General features: G+C 40.6%; 2 protein-coding genes and 2 non-coding genes across 5 annotated transcripts; 3 read left to right on the top strand and 1 right to left on the bottom strand.

Annotated features, from left to right (window-relative positions):
• The first annotated feature begins 3 nt into the window (after window positions 1–3).
• On the top strand, window positions 4–2650 carry lpar6a (lysophosphatidic acid receptor 6a). Its single transcript, XM_044202634.1, has 2 exons — window positions 4–542; window positions 920–2650. Exon 2 carries the CDS (start codon window positions 921–923, stop codon window positions 2019–2021), a length of 1101 nt encoding a protein of 366 aa, XP_044058569.1. The 5' UTR covers window positions 4–542; window position 920; the 3' UTR covers window positions 2022–2650.
• An 11141-nt stretch (window positions 2651–13791) lies between these two features.
• Window positions 13792–19737, bottom strand: nek3 (NIMA related kinase 3). 2 transcript variants are annotated; one of them, XM_044202632.1, is made up of 14 exons: window positions 19637–19737; window positions 19355–19478; window positions 18890–18983; window positions 18676–18773; window positions 18495–18578; window positions 18116–18183; window positions 17915–18001; window positions 16908–16962; window positions 16450–16650; window positions 16049–16163; window positions 15341–15508; window positions 15103–15234; window positions 14814–14931; window positions 13792–14195 (listed from the first exon to the last, which is right to left on the bottom strand). In XM_044202632.1, exons 2-14 carry the CDS (start codon window positions 19469–19471, stop codon window positions 14129–14131), a joined length of 1404 nt encoding a protein of 467 aa, XP_044058567.1. In that variant the 5' UTR covers window positions 19472–19478; window positions 19637–19737; the 3' UTR covers window positions 13792–14128. The 2 variants fall into 2 exon arrangements, with proteins under 2 accessions (XP_044058567.1, XP_044058568.1); XM_044202633.1 differs by lacking the exon at window positions 19637–19737 and having other exon boundaries at window positions 18890–19007; window positions 19355–19475.
• Window positions 19738–20346: 609 nt separating this feature from the next.
• trnak-uuu lies at window positions 20347–20419 on the top strand. The gene has a single exon. It is a non-coding gene; the product is annotated as a tRNA-Lys (tRNA).
• A 1258-nt stretch (window positions 20420–21677) lies between these two features.
• On the top strand, window positions 21678–21750 carry trnak-uuu. The gene has a single exon. It is a non-coding gene; the product is annotated as a tRNA-Lys (tRNA).
• The last annotated feature ends 542 nt before the right edge of the window (window positions 21751–22292 follow it).

Below are 22292 nucleotides of genomic sequence, written 5' to 3'. Positions count from 1 at the left end.
TCTCCCTTCCACTCAAAGTACAAAAACTGTTTGTGATACCGGCACAAAGGAGAAGCAGAACTGAGCATGATGCGTGCTGAGCAAATGCTTGTGAGGCTGTTTGAGGGAGAGACAAACTGAAGACAGAGAGAGAGAAGTAGATACTGAGTGACTCAGTCAGGAAGGCCAATACAGAGGTGGGGGGCAGGCCAGGAAACAGACTCTGAGGACAATCAGTGAATCACACTCACATTGTGACACACAGACGGAGAGCAGGAGCTCAACTCCAGCTTCAGTTCTGCTCCTGGGAAGCAGCCGGGTGATTTGTGGTCAGGACCTTGTGAGAGGGGGAAAGCTAATGATAACTTTGCTGCTTTGGAACTGAAAAGGACAAGAACACAGGACTAAGTTTTGACAAATAGAAGGGATTTTGCCATGAGGGCATCACTCTGGCGGACCTGAATGTGGATATGCCATCATTCCTTTTGTGGACTCAGCAGCTCGTGGTGGTTGAGGACTTCTTGAGTGAAAAGGAGACACATTTGTGTGACTGATATATCTGAGTAAGTAAAGCTCAGCCGGCAACTTGTGGGGTGCAGTCTGGTTAAGAGACAGGGCAGGGGGAGGGGAGGACGCTCCAGCCTGAATCTGTCCTCTGGGAGGGGTTTTTTCAAGGTAACCCCCAAAATAACTACATCAAGACAGGGGAGGGAATCATGTTGACCATGTGGAGAAATCTTCTCTAACATGTACAGTTGTGTTGGAAAGCAACGTTTGTGCCAATGGCCTGAATTATCAGATGACAGTGTCTTTTAATGTATCACGGTTTAGGACTGTTCTGTGCTTTACTCTCCATTCATGGTGAATTCATTGTGCAGAGCTGTCCTTTCGGTATATAGCTATTTCATAACAGACACCCCTTATCCCTCCACTCTTTCAGAATGTACAACAATACCCTCCTGACTGACAATTTCACCCTGCCATTGGCTGAAAATAACTCAACAAACAACTCTACCTGCAGCAAGAACGATGGGTTCAAATACCCATTGTACAGTACAATCTTTAGCATTGTGTTTGTGGTGGGACTGATCACCAATGTTGTGGCCATTTACATATTCACCTGCTCTCTGAAGCTGAAGAACGAGACCACGACCTACATGATGAACTTGGTAGTGTCTGATCTGCTGTTTGTCTTCACGCTGCCTCTGAGGGTCTTCTACTTCATCAACCAGAACTGGCCTTTTGGAAGCATGCTCTGCAAGGTCTCTGTCTCGCTGTTCTACACCAATATGTATGGCAGCATGCTATTTCTCACCTGCATTAGCGTGGATCGCTTTTTAGCCATTGTGCACCCTTTCCGCTCAAGGACACTTAGGACCCAGCGCAATGCTAGGATAGTGTGTATTGCTGTGTGGGTGCTGGTGCTGTCAGGGAGTCTCCCCACAGGGTTCATGTTGGAGACCACCTCAAGTGAGAACAGCAAGACTAATGCCACTTTCTGCTTCGAGAACTTCTCCTCCAAGCAGTGGAAATCTCATCTCTCTAAGGTGGTGATCTTCATAGAGACAGTGGGCTTCCTCATCCCGCTTCTGCTCAACGTATGTTGCTCCATCATGGTGTTGCAGACCCTACGTCGCCCCCAAACCATCAGTCGTGGGGGGAAGCTGAACAAAACAAAGATCCTGCGCATGATAATTGTGCACCTCTTTATTTTTTGTTTTTGCTTCATCCCCTACAATGTAAACTTGGTTTTCTATGCTCTGGTCCGCACTAAAACTTTAAAAGGCTGCTTTGTGGAGTCGGTGGTCCGAACGATCTACCCAATAGCCCTCTGCATTGCTGTGTCCAACTGCTGCTTTGATCCCATTGTTTACTATTTCACCTCAGAGACCATCCAGAACTCCATCAGGAGGAAGTCTCAGGTCAGCCGTTCATATGACGTCAAGTTCTCCGAGGCCCTGCAGTCAGAAACCAGCTCCAACCTGCAGTGCAGCCTGAGGAATCTCAAAGCTAAAGTCTTCCACAATGAGTCTTCAGTGTGAAGGTGGGGTTGCTACACTCAGGATGAAACGCATTAAAATCCATCCTTCCTTAGAAAAACAAACCTCCTTGAGGTAATGGGAATGGATTTTTTGGAGTGCTTCCTGGAGCACCTGCCAACGAAGTATGATCTGATCTCAGGGCAAATGTTGGACCTGTCACTGACAGCCTCTGCTCTGCAGTATTACTGAAACATGACCCTTTGTTCACATCTGTGGATTTGTTATTCCTGTTTACTAATTCCCCTTTCCTGTGGAATATACTGTAATTGTGTTAAGCACAATTACTGTGCCAGTGACCTGGAAGGGAACGTGATCACTGAACAGCAGGACAGTTTGATATTGAATGCTGCATGTGCCTGTATATCTGTACATTTCTGTGGTAAGTTGTGGTGCTAACTTTAGAATAGTATCTATTAAATTAACATAAAGCTATATCAAGCTATAGATTGTACAGGGCTTTATTTTGTTTTATAATTGTAAATTCCAAATAGGTCCTAGAAGTGCCTTTTTTGCTCTGGCAGCATTTCATTGTAGTCTCTGTCTCTATAGACCACTTAATGCACTGACACAGAATTCTACATACTCCACTCATGCCACGTGAATAAAAGTCATGTACTGTCTAAAACAAACGATTGCACCTGAAATCTTTTGTCATTTATTTATTAGTAATATTATTATTATTCATTTTTAAATGAAGAAAATGCTATCTTTTAAATGTTGAACTTGAACATGACATAATGGACCAAAACTCAAAACGACATGTCGGTACAATACCTGTTTATTTACAACGTACTTGACATACATGTGTGACTTTTAACTGCTAAACCTCTTCTCTAATGTTTGTTCTGAATGCAAATGAGGAGGTAAAGACGTGGAAGTAGAAAATCTGATGGGATTCTGTCTGACTCATACTGGGTAGTGCCAGCTTCCTGTGCATGTGGAGGAGAGGAAGTCTTTATTAATGGTAACTGACAAAAACAGACTTCGCATCTTCAGACAAACATTAAATAAATATGTATGTAAATCTGGTGAAAAAATCACAAAGTCAAGAACAGCACAATTCTGCTGTGTGCCATATTGGTTTCTTCTTAAATATAAAGTAGATCAGTTGGTACTAGAGAGGAAATAAAGCAGTGTAGTGTCTTTTATGTTTAACTTAACCTAGATAGGAATTCCATTTTATCATCCTGCAACATTTTGTTTTCCTCCTCCACAAGGAGATGGTGTTTTTAACATCTCTCACTGACAAGGCTGGTCCTCTGCACCAGAACAGTACAGTCGGTACAGTTACACAGTAAATCGGGATGCCTTTGAGCAACAGTCATGTGGCGTAATTTAAAAAAGAATTGCTCACACCCTCATGTGTATAAAAACACCAACATCAAAGTCTTTTTTTTTATCTTTATTGGACAGAGTGAGGTGAAGAGGCAGACAGAATATGCAGAGAGAGAGAGAGACATGACATGCAACAAAGGTCGCCAGCTGGATTTGGACCGGCGACATTGCGGTTATATGGCATGCACTGTAACCATTTGGCTGCCAACTCACACCATAGTCAGATTTGAAGAAAAAAACTATTACTAAGTAAGTCCTGTTTGCAGTTGCCTAAAAAAAAACAGATGTGTGAAATATTTGTCCTGCTGTGAACAAATTTACAAGTGATATGGCATCAGTGAGGAGTCAACACAGCGTGAGAGTGAATAACAGAAAGCACATGGTGCTCTAACTTTATTGACATAGCCTGAAGGTCAGTCAGCTGCATTTTATTCATACCCCACCTATAACTCTGGTTCTGAGGCCATGTGAGCGAGTTAAGGACAGGGCTAAAGACCCGGGCTGTTATGACAACAAACAAGTACAATTTGACAGTGAGGCAGTTCACGTCATCTGCACAGGAGGCCATCTTTAAGTGGCATCTTCATCTGAGCAGTTTCGATTTGGCCACATGCTCACTGGGCATCATGAACTAGAACTTGTTCATGACTGCTCAGACATTTTGATGACTCATTTCAAGTGGACATCATAGGTTAATCATTATGTTAAACTGTATGAATGAGTCAGGTGGTGTGTATTTAACTGTTATCTGACCACCAGGTGTTCATGACTGTTGTCATCTGGGCCAAAGGTCAGGGCAGAGACAGAGAGGGACAAACAAAAAGGAAATTATAGTTTTAACTGTAATTTTGCACCATGAGCGAATAAATAAAGGAGGTACAGTTCTTACTGAATATTTCTACATCTCTTCAGAAAATGACCCAGCAGCTTTAGGAGTTTCTTAATTGTATCCGTTTTACAAAAAGCATTTTGCTTGATGTCAAGAACATGAAGTATTGTATACACTTAAGTCTTATGGTTGTATAAGATCAGGGATCGGACCCCTCACGTAAGCCCAGCAGGCTCCTCTGCATACACAACACTTATCTAATCAGTCTGACCTCTCCTTCCCAGCAGGCTGCAGGGTGAGAAAACACAGGCGCCGCACTGCTTGTTATACATTCTGTTCTGCATTACTCTGGTAATTTCAGATGGGAGCGTGTATCAAAGCGTCCTAGTACAGTACGAGATGGACCGAGGATCTGTGAAATTTTATTGTGCGAGTGATGCGAAGAAAACTGAAACAAATCGCACTAGCAAACATTTCTACTTCTAAGATTATGACATTCAAAGACGGTTTGACATCCAATAGTTTTATCTGCTTAATTACGTTTTCGCATAAATCAGCCTTTAGGGATACATAATATAAATAAGTCATTTTTAAGTGACTGCTGGAATCCTTCAAGGTCACACAAAACAAAAACAATGTTTTGGCTGAGTAGCTGTCTACATCAGGGTCATATTATTAGTAGTGGAGACAAAAACAAGTCTGGATCTAGGTTTTAATTTATAGCTTCAGGTTCCTATTCCCCTGTGGTAAATCCAGCATGTTTTCTCCAATGAACCTGTTAATGGCTGCTTTGAAGTTCTGTCAGTCCCAACTGACTGGAGATCCTCTGGTGTGTTGAGAACTCGTATTAGGAGTAATTTCTGCTGGGGCATTAACAGGGATCTCAATATGTGTGTGCTTTCGGGGAAGAGAAGGTTGGGCTGGGTAGGGGATGAGATCGGGGTGAGGTCCTTGTCCTCAGATTCATTCCACATCTCTGGATCACATGACAAGGGAAGTGCCTGTGCCACTAAATGGATCTGGGAGGAACAGGGGTCTCTGCAGAGGATAATCAACTATTTTCCCTGCATGGCTCACATAAATGTAGGAGGAAATGACTGTTATTACCCTGATATGGCCAGTGCCCATTTAGATATCTACACTATTTTCCCCAAATTGCACCAGAATCACATTCCATGTCTCTGGTATTTACATTCCCACCTTGGTTTTGCGGTAAACAGGTATGATTATCACTCTATAAAACGGCAGATTACTTGCTTGCAAGACTACTTTCCTGACAAGGAGGGAGAAGGCAATAAAAACACACATTACGGGAGACAGAACATTGCATTAAGTAATCATTTGTTAGGATGTGGTTTGACATGCTTGTGTTAGCACAACAGCCTCACTCATTCTAAAATCAGAGGCAGCACTGAACTAATAACCAGCAGTGGAATGGGCTCAGTGTCTGCAAGGAGGGAGATAGGCTAAATAACCAGTCACATGTAATCCTCCTTAACTCCCTGTCACCTCGGACCATAAACAGGCCTTATCAGTCCCCCTGGAGGAGTTATTTGACCAGATCAGGTTTTGGTTGCATAACATCTTAGGAATGAAACAGAAAGCATAAGCAGAATCTTGATAAAACACTCCCTTTATCTGGGTGCCGTGATGTTTACAAAAACATGCATGTAAGTGTCCAGCCTGTTAAGATCAGCTGGTCTCATATATTTCAGCAATGCAGCCAGGAAATGAAACTTGGACATTTCAGTCACATTTGACAAAGAGTGTGTGCTCAATGCCCACATTGTTTTTTGACTAGATGAGTCTTTACCTTAAGGCAAGAATTGAGAGCCTGTTCGTGCATGAAAATGGTGGTTGGAGCATGCGTGACAGTATACAAGCCAAGAACTTCCTGTGAAATTGTTAGATTTGACAGTAGACGACTGCTCAGCCAGTAATGCGTGGAGTGTTTTGATTTTAATCAATAACAAATAAAGGGCAAATTCAGTGATTACCTTCTTTCACTCTGTGTGTGTGTGTGTGTGTGTGTGTGTGTGTGTGTTTGTGGGCATGAGGACGTCACTTAAAATGTCGAAATACCACAGATGTTCATCTGCAATTTCTTGTTAAGCCAGGAAGACACAAGTCACAGCATGAAATGGGACTGTTAGTAAGAGAGGTTAACAGTTCTGACTAAATCCATTCAGTCAATCCTGATGGGAATTCCCATATTCACTCACTCACATGCTTCTACACATTGACACACACTGAAGCACTCGTGTTTTTGGGTGGGTTGACAGATATATTTCCTGGAAACACCCCCTTCTATTAAAGCGCTGTACACTGCAGGTTGTCTCTACCCCAATACATACACTGTTCATACACGTGAGATACAACAGTACATACAATCTTCTGCCTTTGCCTCAGTCTGAGTGTTTCAGCCTGACTGAACATGGTATTACAGTCTGTTAGCAGGAAAGAAACTTTATGATTAGGTGTGTTCTGCTTGATGGGACAGGTTGGGCTTTTCTTAGCTGGGAGTCCTTCCTCTGGAAACTCCTGGGGATTTAAACAATGTCTGACCAGCCAATGTGAACACATTAATCCTCTCCTGTAGCTACAGCTTCTAACCAGAGAGGACAGCCGACTGGTGCGACTGTCTCGTGAGAGAAAGGAAAGGTTACTGGGTCAAACCCCACAACAGCGACATGTCCTACATGTCCTGTCAAAGTGCCCTTGTAGCATGATAATGTAAAAAAAAAATTACAAAAATGTACTTTTAGAAAATGTAATGCAATAAACTGCTGCATATAACATATTGCATTCAAACGTGTTTGTCATTTCATTATAAATCCTTTAACTGATCGTGTAAAATTATATTGTCTAACAATGTGAAATCTTACAGGAGTAAGATTGTAATAAGTTGAGTTGTTCAGTTGTCAATATTTTATGAAGATAAATTAGTTAATAAACCTCTTTTGAAGAAGAAATTAACCAGTTAATGTAATTATTTTGTTTAGTGTATTACATTAACAGGTGTATTTCATGCTGGACAATTCTAGAGGGGCACACTGTCACATTTTTAAAAGGCACTACTTTTTTATTACCTGCTGGCTGTTACTGCAGCTCTTGAGCAATGCTGAATCCTTATCTGTGTATTCACTGTAGATAGCTCTAAGTGTTACAGTGTTAAATTGAACTGTACAGTAACCAAAGAGCCGATCAGCAAAACTTGTACTAAAGGCTGGAATCCACCTATCAAGTTTTAATCAGCAGCTCCACTAAGCACACGGCAGGATTAGTGATACCCGCTAATACTACGGCACAGACTCATAAACAAAAGTCCATAGCACACTCCACAGCACAACCACACATAAAAGCTGACGCTTTCAGGTCAGCCTTGAGGTCAGCATGTTCCTCATGAGGAATTTCCACAGAGCCTCTCAGACCACACAATACTTTCCTTCTCTTCCTAAGCACAATTTTGTCTTCTTTAACCACAGAAAATCACTATTTAATTCCTGAATGACGTGATGTGCTCATCTGCTCACCCCACTCAATTGTCCGAAAGCCACAGTTCTAGTAAGATTGAATCATGTTTATTGTTTACTCTAACGTTTCCAGTGACGTAAACAGCGTTACGTGTGCTCGGAAAGTGTCACGACATTAACCATTAACTCATCATTGATTATTCTTTCTTATTTGAACTTGTTCAGTGTGGATGCACTGTTTTTAGATCAATGAGATATAAATACAGAATCACAAGACTGAGTCATTTGATTCATGCTGGGGCCTGGACCACTGCAGTATCTTTCTTTCATGCGTTGCATATCCAGCAGGTTCGAGCTGAATGAATCTGCATCAAACTCAACGCTGTGCTTCACTGATAAACAAATATAAACATACTGGGTTGTTTAAAAAAAATCTTTCGCTGCTTTTCTTTTTCTAACTAAAGAGCAAAACTATACTGTAGGCCTGCAGTCCTCCTCACTACGGGTTTGCTCTTTGTGGGAGTTTCTTTGTATCACATTTGTGTAGCCAGTGCAACTAATCACTCATTTCAAAACCACAAAGCAGACAGTTGCTTTTTGCAGGATATAATGTAAATAGGATAGCAGGGGTGAGATGTTTCACAGAAAAAGCTGGGGGGAAGGTACTGTGTGACATGAGATTCATGTTTAGATCAGGGAAGTGACAAGAAAGCAAGAGCTCAAAATGACTTTCTACTCTGACACAAAAAGAGAAAAGCTAAAACTACAAGTCCACGAGTTCAAGCTGACATACTGCACTTTTGAGAAATAGGCTCACAAACTCACTGTTTGTTAAGTGATATCTGAAAATTTGCTGCTGCCAATACCATTCAATTCTCGTCCGTGTGAGCTCCAAAAGTTTTTACCTTTCTTAAATTAATCCACCTATAAGGAAGAATGAGCTGAACGTCACAACTTCAAAATGAGATTAAAAACAAAAAAAATACACCAAAAACAACCACATATTAAGAACAATGTACTTCAGTCAATCAATCAATCAAGTTTATTTGTCACATGTTATCATATAAGGTACAATCACAGTGAAATGTAATTCTTCTTAATTCATTAAAAAAAAAGTTCAGTAAACTGCATGTACGCTACAAGAAGTAAGCTGGCGAAAGTCTTGTCTACTATTGATCTATTATTGGCTCAAAGGAAGGATGGCAAAGGGACAGGCCAGCAGAGCCTGTGACCCTGACTAAAGGTGGGCCGGCCCGTCAGGACTCAACAGGCGTGTGAGCCACAAACAATAGCAGCGTTTAAAAACTGTAAATGGCCCGACAACCTGCACAGAGCCTCACTGTCTTAGTTCACATAACCCAGGATCCAAATTTAACTGTTCCTGACCTTTTTACTTTGAGCGGCTGATGAATTGTGGAGCTCCACAACAAACCCTGCTTGGCCACGCCAGCCTCTATTGTCTGATACAGAGAAACACAACACTGGCAGGAGACAATGGAGGGTCACCGCAGAGGGCTTGAAATAATCATAACAATGACAGCTCCCGTATTTATAGTTGCAAAGAGACTTACAACTTCAGCGCCTAAGTGCTTTGTTATTAACAGGAAGAGCTGCTCTCGAGAAGAATAAACGGCACTTCTCTTTACTGAGTGAGTCATGGTAGCAGGTTTCATTGTTTCCTTCGCTGTGTGGTTGATACCAGTGTGGCTGTAAACACTAAAGGTCAGCTCAGTCTTCTGAATAAAACTAAAAGAGTTTGGTAGAAAATGCCTTTCTAAGCATCAGTAGCCAGACAGAGATCACTGGGTCATCTTGCATCTGCAGAGCTCTTCCTGAGTGAAGCTGGGCGCGCTCCCAACGCAGATTCACAAAAACAGGCACTGTGACAGGCAGACAAAAGGGAAACAGAGATTGTCGCAGATAACAAGCCTCAATATTTCATCAAGGGTGATGACAGAGGCTGAGGCTGTGCAGACAATCTCCCAAAAAGACAAAATGAAAGTGCATTGTGCATCATTTGATAAGAGGGGAAGTTACTTGATTGTTTGCTATCAGGTCACCAGGATGAGCAGGAAGAAAATCAGGGAAGCACTTCAGATTAGACGTCTGAGCAAAGCCTAGAAGCAAGAGTAGATACTGAAATACAGGATGTAGCGTGTTTTAAAATGAGTTAAGAGTTTGAAGTAAGATGGACAAAGAAAGAGAGAGAGTAAACGTTACATCACCAGAGTTCCACAGATCTTTCTCAGGCGAGGCTCGACGCCAGCGCGGCGCGGTTTTGTTTGCACTTGTCAACAAAAACACAGCAGGGAGGTCACAGAGGTATTATCAACTTAGACAGTGACATAATGGTGTTATGGCACCTTTCATTTCTCAGTGTTGTAATAACTTTATGATGTGGTGTGGTGTAGGTGTGTTCTGCTTGATGGGACAGGTTGGGCTTTCCTTAGCTGGGAGTCCTTCCTCTGGAAACTCCTGGGGATTTAAACAATGTCTGACCAGCCAATGTGAACACATTAATCCTCTCCTGTAGCTACAGCTTCTAACCAGAGAGGACAGCCGACTGGTGCGACTGTCTCGTGAGAGAAAGGAAAGGTTACTGGGTCAAACCCCACAACAGCGACATGTCCTACATGTCCTGTCAAAGTGCCCTTGTAGCATGATAATGTAAAAAAAAAATTACAAAAATGTACTTTTAGAAAATAATGCAATAAACTGCTGCATATAACATATTGCATTCAAACGTGTTTGTCATTTCATTATAAATCCTTTAACTGATCGTGTAAAATTATATTGTCTAACAATGTGAAATCTTACAGGATATCAATCTTATCAGTCAATATTTTATGAAGATAAATTAGTTAATAAACCTCTTTTGAAGAGGAAATTAACCAGTTAATGTAATTATTTTGTTTAGTGTATTACATTAACAGGTGTATTTCATGCTGGACAATTTTAGAGGGGCACACTGTCACATTTTTAAAAGGCACTACTTTTTTATTACCTGCTGGCTGTTACTGCAGCTCTTGAGCAATGCTGAATCCTTATCTGTGTATTCACTGTAGATAGCTCTAAGTGTTACAGTGTTAAATTGAACTGTACAGTAACCAAAGAGCCGATCAGCAAAACTTGTACTAAAGGCTGGAATCCACCTATCAAGTTTTAATCAGCAGCTCCACTAAGCACACGGCAGGATTAGTGATACCCGCTAATACTACGGCACAGACTCAAATAAACAAAAGTCCATAGCACACTCCACAGCACAACCACACCACACCTTTCATTTCTCAGTGTTGTAATAAAAGTTTAATTTCGACTATTACCTCACAGCCCCACTGTTAACACTTAACAGGCGAATTCACAAAAGGATTGCGCGGATTTTGCGGCCGATAAGCCTGCACAAACAAGCCAAAAAGAAACCGCATACCATTTGCATGCATTTAAATTAACAGTAATGGGCTACCTGTCTGATATTCACCACGAGGGAATGAAACTGGAAAACAACATTAAACCTACTGCTGTGAGAAACGGAGACGAGTCCAGCATGGAGCAGAGTAGGAGGGGAAACAGCTCTCCATGCGCCCAGAGGCGCACAGTCACAGCACCCCAAATAACAATCGCTCCAAACGAGAGACATCCCATGAGCAGAAACAAATGAAAGGACAGGGGGAGTTAATGGGAAATTAGAATATGTATAAATATAGGATAATTAGAGAAAGTTCTCTTTCAAATCGAACATGTTAAGGTTTGAGTGGAAAGTGCAAAACAATGTCAAACTGCACTCAGCTGCAAAACCTTACGGGCGTGTTTGCGCTGCAATATCATTAGCGCAACATCTTGTGTGAACTGGAACTCAGACCGGGCAGCTGGCGGCCGCAATCCATTCTTTGTGAATTCGCCCGAGTGCTGCACAGATGAGCATTTCATTCAAAGAGAAATTTCATTTTTGACCCTTTTATAGCCATTGAGATACAACAGACACGACTTGACATCCTTCCTGCAGGAGGAAGCCCCCGTTCTTCTGCTTGTTTGGCTCTATATTTTCTGAAGCAGGCCTACAACTTCATAAAATTGCTCAGTCAGGATTTTTTTCAAGCCAGGTCTTGCACCCTTGACCCAACAGTTAAAGGGGGTGGACACAATAAGAGGAACCCGTGCGCAATTTCATGCAAACCAATAGTCCTATCTTTGTTAGGTTTACAAGGTTTGTTTGATTTTTGATAAAACTTTGTTAGAGAAGCTCATTTCTGAGAGTTTATGGTGTTGTTTTATCAAACTGCAATATAGTATAAGATGCTGTTTTGTATAGATTTATCACATCTGGTGACATGCTCATGTCCATGTAAGTGGTTTCCAAAAAAAGCAAAAACAAAGTTATGTTATTTTGACCACCCCATGTACATCAGCTGTGCATGTTGGCTGTTGCCTACTTGCACAGAGTTATTCATTCTAGGACAAAAAGTATTAAAGCCAATATTACATTTAGACCACACTCTTTGTAACAGGAAACCTGTCACCCACTTCTTGAATTAGGGCTGGGTTTAAACGTTTTGACATTGGTGCCAATATGATACCGGAGTAGCCAAATAATACTAGTTTTCTGATGCAGTACCTTAGTTTGGGGATAACAAAGATGTTTTAACCCTTTTTTATTTAACAACATATACCAAATTTCACAAAGCATCCATCAGTGTCAAATAAAGAACCTTATCTAAATAAAACTAATAAACTAAACTGAATACAGTCTAAAGTTAGAAAAGCTTCCTGATTTAGATCAGAAAATATCTGATCAAAGAATAAACAAACCTAAGAATCTGACCAAGCATTTGATGCCAACTTACTATACTTGACACTTTTTGATATTCAAGGCTAGGTCCGGATTTCTGTTGATGCTCAAAAAGTACTGAGGTTCAATAAATTAAACCAAAAAACTATTACAGCCCTCAATAACACAATCCTTATTATACCATTCAAGCACCCCAGACTCCTCCATTTACATTAGATGACTGAGCTATAAAGATGCTGTCTAGTTCGTCATGGACACCGATAGGAGACCCTCCTATCTGCAGGACACATAGCATGGTGGTGTTGTAGCTCAGCTATGCTACACCACTTTATCTGTATCTTTGCTAAACATGGGCATCTGGAGGTACAAGGGGAAATATAGTGAGAATAAAAAAGCAGGGGGCTGGAGTGTGAGCCCTGGAGGGGGATTCAGTGTGGCTACAAGATAAGGGGCAAATACAGCCCAGAGCTTCCTCAATAAAACACATCATGGGCAGATATCTGGCACAAGACTCTCACAGCAGAGTCCTCCTGTCAGCCAATGGGAGGCTTCAGTCACTGGAGGAACTTGAAGGCGGCAGGATAATCCATCTCTGGTGTGACTGTTGGTGAATCAGCACTATTATGGTTTTGTTGACTCAAGGGTCTGTAGTATCTATATCCTGTTGAGCCCAAACTGTCATGGGCGAGGCTTGGTTTTTGTTTTACTGTTGCCAAACATGCAGTTAAGCTATTGTATGCTTTTATTCCACACTGTAGAGCTTTTAATTTGGCAAAACAAAGAGAGTAACAAGCTCTACTTGTTCCCTTATATTAAATGTCTATGCTCCAATGACAAATAACCAACAACATAGTCCCTCACATATAAGCAGGGAGCTCACACCCAGATTCACATCAGTGATTTCGACTCCACCTAGTGGTACATAATCAACATTTACTGTAGAAAAGACCAGCACTGTCATCTGTGTCTGCAACTTTGTGGTCACAGCAAATTAAAAATAACACAACAGCTAAAGGGTCCAGATGTATGGTTTGTTACTGTCTCGTCAAGAGAATAAAAATGCAAAGAATACCAATGACTGAACATGTTTAGTCTACTTTTGATATTACAGAGGAAATAAACATCAAAAGGTACGGGCAGACTCAAAATAGTGTGACCCCACGGAGACCCAGCTGCTCTGAGTCTAATATTTCCTGCTTCCCCGACAAGCCAAACAGGAGCTTCCAAACGGCCTCACTCTACTGGGAATGTTATCACTGGTAACCTGAACAGTACATGCACACACACACACACACACACACACACACACACACACACACACACACACACACACATATCTCAAACATCTTTATGTAAAAAAGGTTTTAATGAACAATATTCAATTCAAATTTTAGTGTTTTGCTGCAGCAGTGAGATCAAGTTCACAAAAGTCAGAGTAGTGCTTGAAACATACAATATAACAACTTACTGTCTCACTGTTACTGTCTGAGCTTAAACTGTTTACTTTTTTTCTAAACTTGGATATAACCTGCTATAAAAATTGGTCAAATAATTGGTTTATAAGAGCAATACCTGGTCTCATATACATCAAGTGATTTTGGCATGTGCAAACAGGTAGTGTTTTTGGCAAATGTAAACATTAATGACAGCCTTGTGATTGTGTAGGCTCAGAAGGAATGCAGCTTTAGTGTTCTGAAAACATTTTCTCAGCTTCATCTATCCAGTCGCATGGAGACTCTTCCTCAAAGTCTCTGTGAAGAGAGGACAAACAGTACATTTTAACTTTGTTTTCATATTAGAAGTCACATCACAAATTATGCAAAAACAGTACATTCCATACATTCAACAGATATCCAAAAGAGATTCATACAACACTCTCTTTACACATTAATAATTCATGTGAATTTTAATGTGAATAATGTTTATTTTGCCAGGTGCTACAATTTCAGTTGTTTCATAATTTGCTTTGCAGCCCATCTCTGTATTTGAAGCTCAAAAAAGTGAGTTACAAAGCAGTATTATTTCATCGTTATTATTTCTTTGCAACTTTTTTTTTTTAAAGAAGAAAAATTGACCAATGAGTATCATATCAGTCCAGCACCATATACATTTTGTGAAAAGCAACACATTAGCCCTTAGCATCTTTACAAGATTTGTACATAAATGTCTACACCATGCAAAACCAGTGCTAATGCCCTTTAAAACTCTATTAGAGACGTCAATCATCAGGGCGTCCAAATAAAACCAAAAACCTGCAGGTATTTCCCTTTTTGTCCTGCTGATATACTGTATGACCTGTCAGATTAGATAAAATATGCTCCTCGTTGGTAATATTATGTTCAATGCAGCATTAAGTCAGGGTTACTTACGTGTCCTCGTCATCAGAACGAGGCTGCAGCCGGTCCTCATCTACGGCCACTTCCAGCTCAGGACCGTCAGTGTCGTCACCCTGCGGCTGGGAGAGGGGACCCACCAGAGGGTCGTCCCCTGAAAACGGACACCACAACACCACAGAGGACCATTGATATTGTCCACTACACTGACAAATTTCAGAGTGAAATGGTTTTAAAATTTAATAAAAACATTCACATTAGGTTAATTATGTGCTACAGCAAAGTTACTTATATTAAAATAATATGTATGCAGATATCAACAGACCTCCTCTGTTTATTAAAAAGGTGCTGAAGGCTCTGCTCAGCCGGGCCTTCTCCAACAGACTCAGAAGCCTCTCAGGAGGATCCCTCTCCCATCGTCTCCTCTGCCTGCTGCCCTCTGGCTCCTCTGACACACCTGGAAAAAGAAGGATACAACCGATACACTATGATACTGTATTTCATTCTCCAAACTTGGATTTTGTACAAATGAGGAAATGAAAACGCTGCTACTGTTATCATACTTCCATGAGTAGAACCTATGAGAGTCTGGCTGGTTGATGCCATGCTGTCAGACGAGACGAGGCTGGCATTGGCCAACATCTGCAGCACAGTGTCTGTTGGCTCAGCGGCCCACTGCTTTCGAGGACCCGGCTCTCTGCTTTCACAGTGGGCTTCACGTAACTCCACGCCTGAGGTAGTTACATAGGATTCATTATTTGTTTTTTTCATTATTTCTTGTTTTCAAGAGGGTCCTGACAAGAAATTACATTTCTATTCTGTAGATGGTGCATGCACAAAAACCCAAAGAGCAAGGAGAGAAAAAACATCAAACAGTACTAATCAAAAACAAAGGAAATGTAAAAGATTTGGGAACCTCTTTTGCTACAAGTGATGTTCTATGATCGCAAAGATTTGTTTCAGTTTGAACAAGAATGGATTATTCATTTTTACTTTTTCTTTTCGGGCTAGTTCCTCCTTCCTTTACCTTTCTAAGGTTTTCTTAAAAAAAATATCTGAAAGTATTATAGAAATAACTTAGATGATACTTTTCCTGTGTATTGCTGTGTTGAGTAAGTCCAAACTTTCAAACTGTCAAACTTTCATTGTGTTTTATATAGTTGAAAGGAATGGAATAAAAAATTTAACACAGTGACGTGGTTCTCCCAGAATCGCAGCACTATATCTTTTTTTTTGTGTGACAACAATGTTAACTTTGACTTGGACTCTACCTTCAAATGTTGATGTTTTTATTAAACTCTTCTCTCCCAGAAGATTAGCCACCTTCTTTCCCTCTTCTCTGTTCCATTGACCCGTACGCCTCCCCTGTTCCTCCGTCTCTATCGCCTGTAAAAGATTCAAGGCAGTGCAGTAAATCAAACACATAACACAAGCTCCGCAGCCATCTGAACTAACAGCAGCTTGTCAAAGGTCAGATTCCACATAGCTTCACCACAGCTAGTTGTGTAAGAGTTTAAATTCTCACCTCGACACCACGTTGTGACAGTATGTCGTTATGATGGATGGGCAGCCATAAAATCTCATCAGGTTCAACTGAGTGACCGTCACCATGCAGGAAGCTCAACCACAGTAAACTGCACTTCAAGTGCACAGGTTGCAACTGTGTTTTTACCTGGGAGGGCAGATGTGCGCGCAGCAGTCTGGAAACCCGATGAGAGGTCAGGATGGTGTGCAGGGACGGCCTGTCATTTGGGTTTGTCTTAAACATCTGCTTGACCAAATACTGCAGCTCGTAGGGCAGGTGATTGGGGAGGGGAGGGTACGCGCCCCGACACACCTTAAGAATCAGGCTTTTCCAGCTGGATGCCTGGAACTGGACACAAGAATGAGGTGTGAGGATCTCCGGGACAACAAACCACGCCGCAACATCTGAGCCACAGAAAGTACACAGCAGATAATCTAACTCAGCTGAAGACACCGGGCCTCCATCATTCCACAACAATGCTTTGCAGTATCTCACTGTGCAGTAAAATGACAGCAGAACTATTTTATACAATGATTCATTGACAATATTTGGAGAGGCCCACAGTCAAACCCGTGGTACATGGAGAGAGGAGGGAGGGGAAATACCGGGTGTCGCAGGGTGCAGAGCTCGTAGAGAACGCAGCCCAGAGACCACACATCACTGCAGAACACATGAACATAGAGATGGTTATTCATTCACACCAGACATTCGTCATGTACTGGCACAGTCAAAAAGATACAAGACTGGTAAACCCACGCAGGAGTTACATAATCACTGCTGAGCCGAGAATTCAGCAGAGACCACAGACTGTTTTGAAAACTCCTCATTGTTGGTGCATTTACTGACACATCCAAGACTGTCTAATGAAAAGCATTGTGTGTTCACAAGGTATGTTGATGGAAAATCAAGCCTGGAATTGAAACTCTAAGCAAATATGGAAATTTAGGAAAGATCATGGGATTGTTCTGTAGTTTATTGAATTAAAAAGTCTGTCTGTTGTTTGTTTGGCCAATGACAGTCACGTCTCAGATATTAGAGTTTCCCTTTAAAGTACTAATGAGGGGAGTTTTGAAAACTGTTTGTGCTCTTAACTGATCCATGTGTTATTTGTATAGATTTTTTCTAATTTTTTGTATCCTGCTCCTGTGTACCTCTGGTCTCTTTCTTGTCCTGCTGTGATGCTAAATTTCCCTCGTGGGTATAAATATTGTAATTTCTGTATATATGGTCACTCAATCCATCCAAGAATTTATATACATAACATTATGTGCACATTCTGTAGATATCTTATAAACATATAAAACATAGTGATATAGTCTTCCTCAATGCACCAACATATTCCTGGACACTGTCTGTATATGTCCATGGCCCTCTGTTGCACATTTTACGATTTACATGTATTCATACATCAGCTTTTTTTATGTTCTCCTATGTTGTTCTTCTATATTTTGGGGTATACATTCTTTGCTTTACCGAATTAATACTTCCTGTTGCAATTATTCAATTTCCCCACATGGACATTGATCCAAAGTCATTAAGGTTTCATTTTATCATCATTTGATCTTGTGCCATATAAAATGGACTAACCAGCCAATCGCACATGGTAACATACCTCTTATTGTTGTATGGCTTGTTGTCCCAGATTTCTGGAGCCACATAATATGGTGTCCCAACATATGTATGAGCGTAGGCCTTTGAGCTGCAAAACAATTACAAAAATGAGCCAAAGTTAAAATGTAAGAGCAGCAAATCAAGTGCTAAGCATTAACTTAAAAATAGTAAAACTATAATTGTTGCCTTTCTCTTCCTGTACCTGTTCAGAATACACGCTGAGCCAAAGTCCCCAAGCTTGATTGTCCCCTTATCTGTCAGGAAAATGTTCTGGGTAAAGAAATGAAAGAGAAGTGATGACTTAACATGAAGCAAAAATAAGAGCAGCCAACCATGGCAAAATGATGATATTATGCATTTGCTGGAAATAATGTTGTGATCGTATCGTGATCAGCAATTTAATCATTGTTCATTTCACTCCACAGCGCTCACACTGATGAGATTCTATCAACATGCATCCAACCAATAAACTAAATTATCGACTTCTTGTTCTGATTCAGAGAATATAGAAAATCTGTTTTTAGACATAACATAAAATCTTTTAACATGTATAGTAATTATAAACTATAATGTTTATGTACCTTGGACTTCAGATCTCTGTGCAAAACCCGTTTGTCATGGATATATTCTGCAGCAGCACACATTTGAGCAAACCACCTCAAGATCTGGGGGAAAAAAAGATTTCAGCGAAACAAAATTTAAAAAGGGGAACGAAACAGTCACATAAAATTGTTAGAATAGTTGCAGGTAGTCGAGGCCTACATCATCAACACAGAACTGCTTGGTTTTCTGTTGCCGGATCCTCTGGAGCAGGTCTCCTCCACTGCAGTACTCCATAATGATACACAGGAGGTCATCAGCTGAACAAACACAATCACATTGCCTATTCTGCAGTCCAAATAATAATAACTGTATGTCACAAGAGTCCAAAATGTCTTGTAATAAGTTTTAAAAGGAGCTTTACGTGTGTACATACCTTCGAATGCCTCCCTGAAGGCCACAATATTAGGATGTTTCATTCTGGACAGCAGGACGGCTTCTCTCCTCGAATTCTCCAGTTTGGACTGATTCTATAAAAATGCAGTATGCGTTCTCTATTATGCAAAACAAACAGCATCCACGTCTCTGAGTAGGCAACAATCTGGTGGGTTATCAGCACAGTGCAAATAACATTTTCATTTGCGACCTCAGGCTTTAACATAACAGTCTGCATTCAAATATAGTGTGTAGGTATAGCAGTGTAGTTTACAGGGTGGTGCAAATCCAGCATCTCTTTATGTTTAATTCACTATTTTTTTTACTAATATGATTTTTTTTTACCAGCAAGCCTCGCTGCACTGGGGAGATCCAGTTCAAATCCAATTACCTGTTCCACCACTGAAGTGAGGATAGAGCTACAGACTAGTATGCACAGTACATCACTATCTTAGTTTGCACATACCTTTGGCAGCTGAATTTCCTTGACCACATACTTCTCCTGACTGTTTTTACACCGGACTAACAAAGCCCGACCGAAAGACCCTTCACCGACGACTTTCTGGAGTGAATATCTCTCCATAGAGCTCCTTTATAACCACAAAGAGAGACCACAGAGGATAAAAACAACTAACGTTAATCTAACCACAGCGGTCTGAGCCGGTGAAAGCGGCACGTTACAGTTCTTGTTTTAGTCTCCAGTGCTCACATTGAGACATTTACAACTTGTAATAAAAGACTAATGCACCTGGACTCGTGTTGTTTGTTTGGCCGCTTCTTCCTTATTATTGTGTGACGTAGGGCGAGGCACACCGGTACTGCGCGGCCTTACCGCTAGATGGCGGTAGATCATAACATCTAAATCCCAGATCGAGACTCATAGAAGTTTCCATAACGACCATAATTAAGTTAATAATTAATGAAGTAGTCTAATGTTTTCATATTGGAGTATTGTGTTTTTTCATGTGCTTATATAATACACTTTTGTTACACATTTTATGCATGTGTTTTTCAATCCATTATGTAATGTTATTATCTCTACACCGTAGGCTCTGTTCACAATGTTGCTGCTTTTTTCTGTCATATTTGTCTTTCCTGTTTGACTAACCTGTTCAAAATATTTAATTATAATTATAAAAGTAATAGTTTGGACAGAGCAGTACGGGCTCCCGTCGTTATCTCCTGACCTAATCTACTGCCAGAGAAATTAAAAAAAGGGACCCAGCGTAGTCCGGGTCAGTGTTGACCTCGACGTGAGCTACCAGAAGCTTTTTCTGACCAAACTACTGATCACGCGAACCAGAGTGTGGGGGAATGTGTCCGTCTGCCGGGTCAGGGCATGGTGGCAGAGGTATAATGTTGGCCATTAATGAAAAATAATGGAGCAGCGTGGCAAAAATCTGGAGAGGAAATGTTTACTTAGTGTTTTAGCGAACCCACGTGGTCGTTTCACCAAGAGCCCGGATAGCTCAGTCGGTAGAGCATCAGACTTTTAATCTGAGGGTCCAGGGTTCAAGTCCCTGTTCGGGCGTTTGTAGTTTTGAACAACTTTAAACCGTGCAAACTGTGAACCATGTTAAAAATAAAACATCTTCATATTCTGTCACAAGTGAAATTGATGGAGTAACAGAATCTCTGTGTGGAGTAGTTACAATTAACTCATCCCTAGTCTGACACAAGAATCTACCACTTCCATCATTATGTAATTAAAGTAAGAGAATTGTAATGAAAGTAAACAGTTATATTGAATGTTTTAGCCAGTTTACTACAAACTGAGTGTACTTTACTTCACAGCTCAACATTTTGCAAACCATGTGTGAATGCAGAGCTGTAGCCAAGACTGAGGTCATGAGTCCTTGTTCCCCCCCAGAGGAAGTTTGTCTCAGGCACCAAAAACAATCTGTACAATTTTATTTTATTTTGTTCACATGAATTCATTTATTCATAATATAATTCTGGCGGAGAAATTCTCAATCCAGTTAATTTACTTTATTTACATTTAATGAATGAATTGATACATTCTTAAAATCAGTCAAAGTTGAGCTTAAAAAGCATTAGAATCAGCCTCCAAAGCCCACCTTGTGTAAAATGTGTAATTGTAGACACTAGTAACTCTGTTTGAATGTGATCTTTTCCATGCATCCATTGGTATTCATTCATTTCCATAACATGAAAATCACATTAGGAGATGCTGTGCATACTTGTAAAACCAATGTGCACGAAAGTTGCATCGCAGTGCAACGATAATGTAACACTGACAAAAAACAAAAAAAAACAACAAAAAAAATAAATAAATTGGAGACCACTGGAACAGCTGGAAAAATAAATCCAAAATATGTATAGCATGCATTTGTAAACGGTCAGCACAAATGTAAAGTGTATGTGTTTTTTAATTAAGGAGCTGAAATTTGAAAGTACACTGGTATGGTCCTTTAATTTTCGGCAGAATCCCCCTAACATCCTGTGCAGCATAACTGTGCATGTGTTTTTCACATGCGTAATTTTATTATGTCTACAATGTAGGCTCTGTTCATAATGTTGTTGATTTTGTTTTTGTGTGCCATGTTTGTCTTTCCTGTTCGACTAACCTGTTAAATAGATTCAATTATGATCATAAAATTAAGAGTTTGGACAGAGCAGTACGGGTTCCCTTCCCTGCCTCAGGGCCTCTTGACCTAATCCACTGCCAGAGAAATTGACAGTGACCCAGAGGGGAAAATAAAAATCAATTGTGGATTTAAAGATGCCCTGTTAGTTTTTTCGAGAACCCACGTGATCTCAAACCAAGAGCCCGGATAGCTCAGTCGGTAGAGCATCAGACTTTTAATCTGAGGGTCCAGGGTTCAAGTCCCTGTTCGGGCGATCGTAGTTTTGAACAACTTTAAACGGTGCAGATTGAAGATAGACTTAATGCTAAAGTGTACCTTGTTGGCAAAAACATCTTCATATTCTGTCACAAGTGAAATTGATGGAGTAACAGAATATAATCTCTCCATGGAGTAGTTACAATTAACTCATCCCTAGTCTGACACAAGAATCTACCACTTCCATCATTATGTAATTTAAGTGAGGAAGAGAATCGTAACGAAAGAAAACTGTTATATTCGATTGTATAAGGCAGTTTACTACAAACTAAGTGTACTTTACTTCACAGCTCAACATTTTGCAAACCATACTGCTGTCTTAGAAATGACAATGTGTGAATGCAGAGCTGTAGCCAAGACAAAAATACTGAGGTCATGAGTCCTTATTCCCCTCCAGAGAAAGTTTTTCTCAGGCACCAAAAGCAATCTGTAAATAAATAAATATAATTCTGGTGGAGAAATTCTCAATCCAGTTAATTTACTTTATTTAGATTCAATGAATAAATTAATGAATGCTTAAAACCGGTCAATGCAGACATG

This window comes from Siniperca chuatsi, linkage group LG7, assembly GCF_020085105.1.
Source record: "Siniperca chuatsi isolate FFG_IHB_CAS linkage group LG7, ASM2008510v1, whole genome shotgun sequence".
Classification (NCBI taxonomy): Eukaryota; Metazoa; Chordata; class Actinopteri; order Centrarchiformes; family Sinipercidae; genus Siniperca; species Siniperca chuatsi.
Note: the sequence above shows the minus strand (reverse complement) of the source record. Positions and strands in the feature narration are given on the sequence as shown.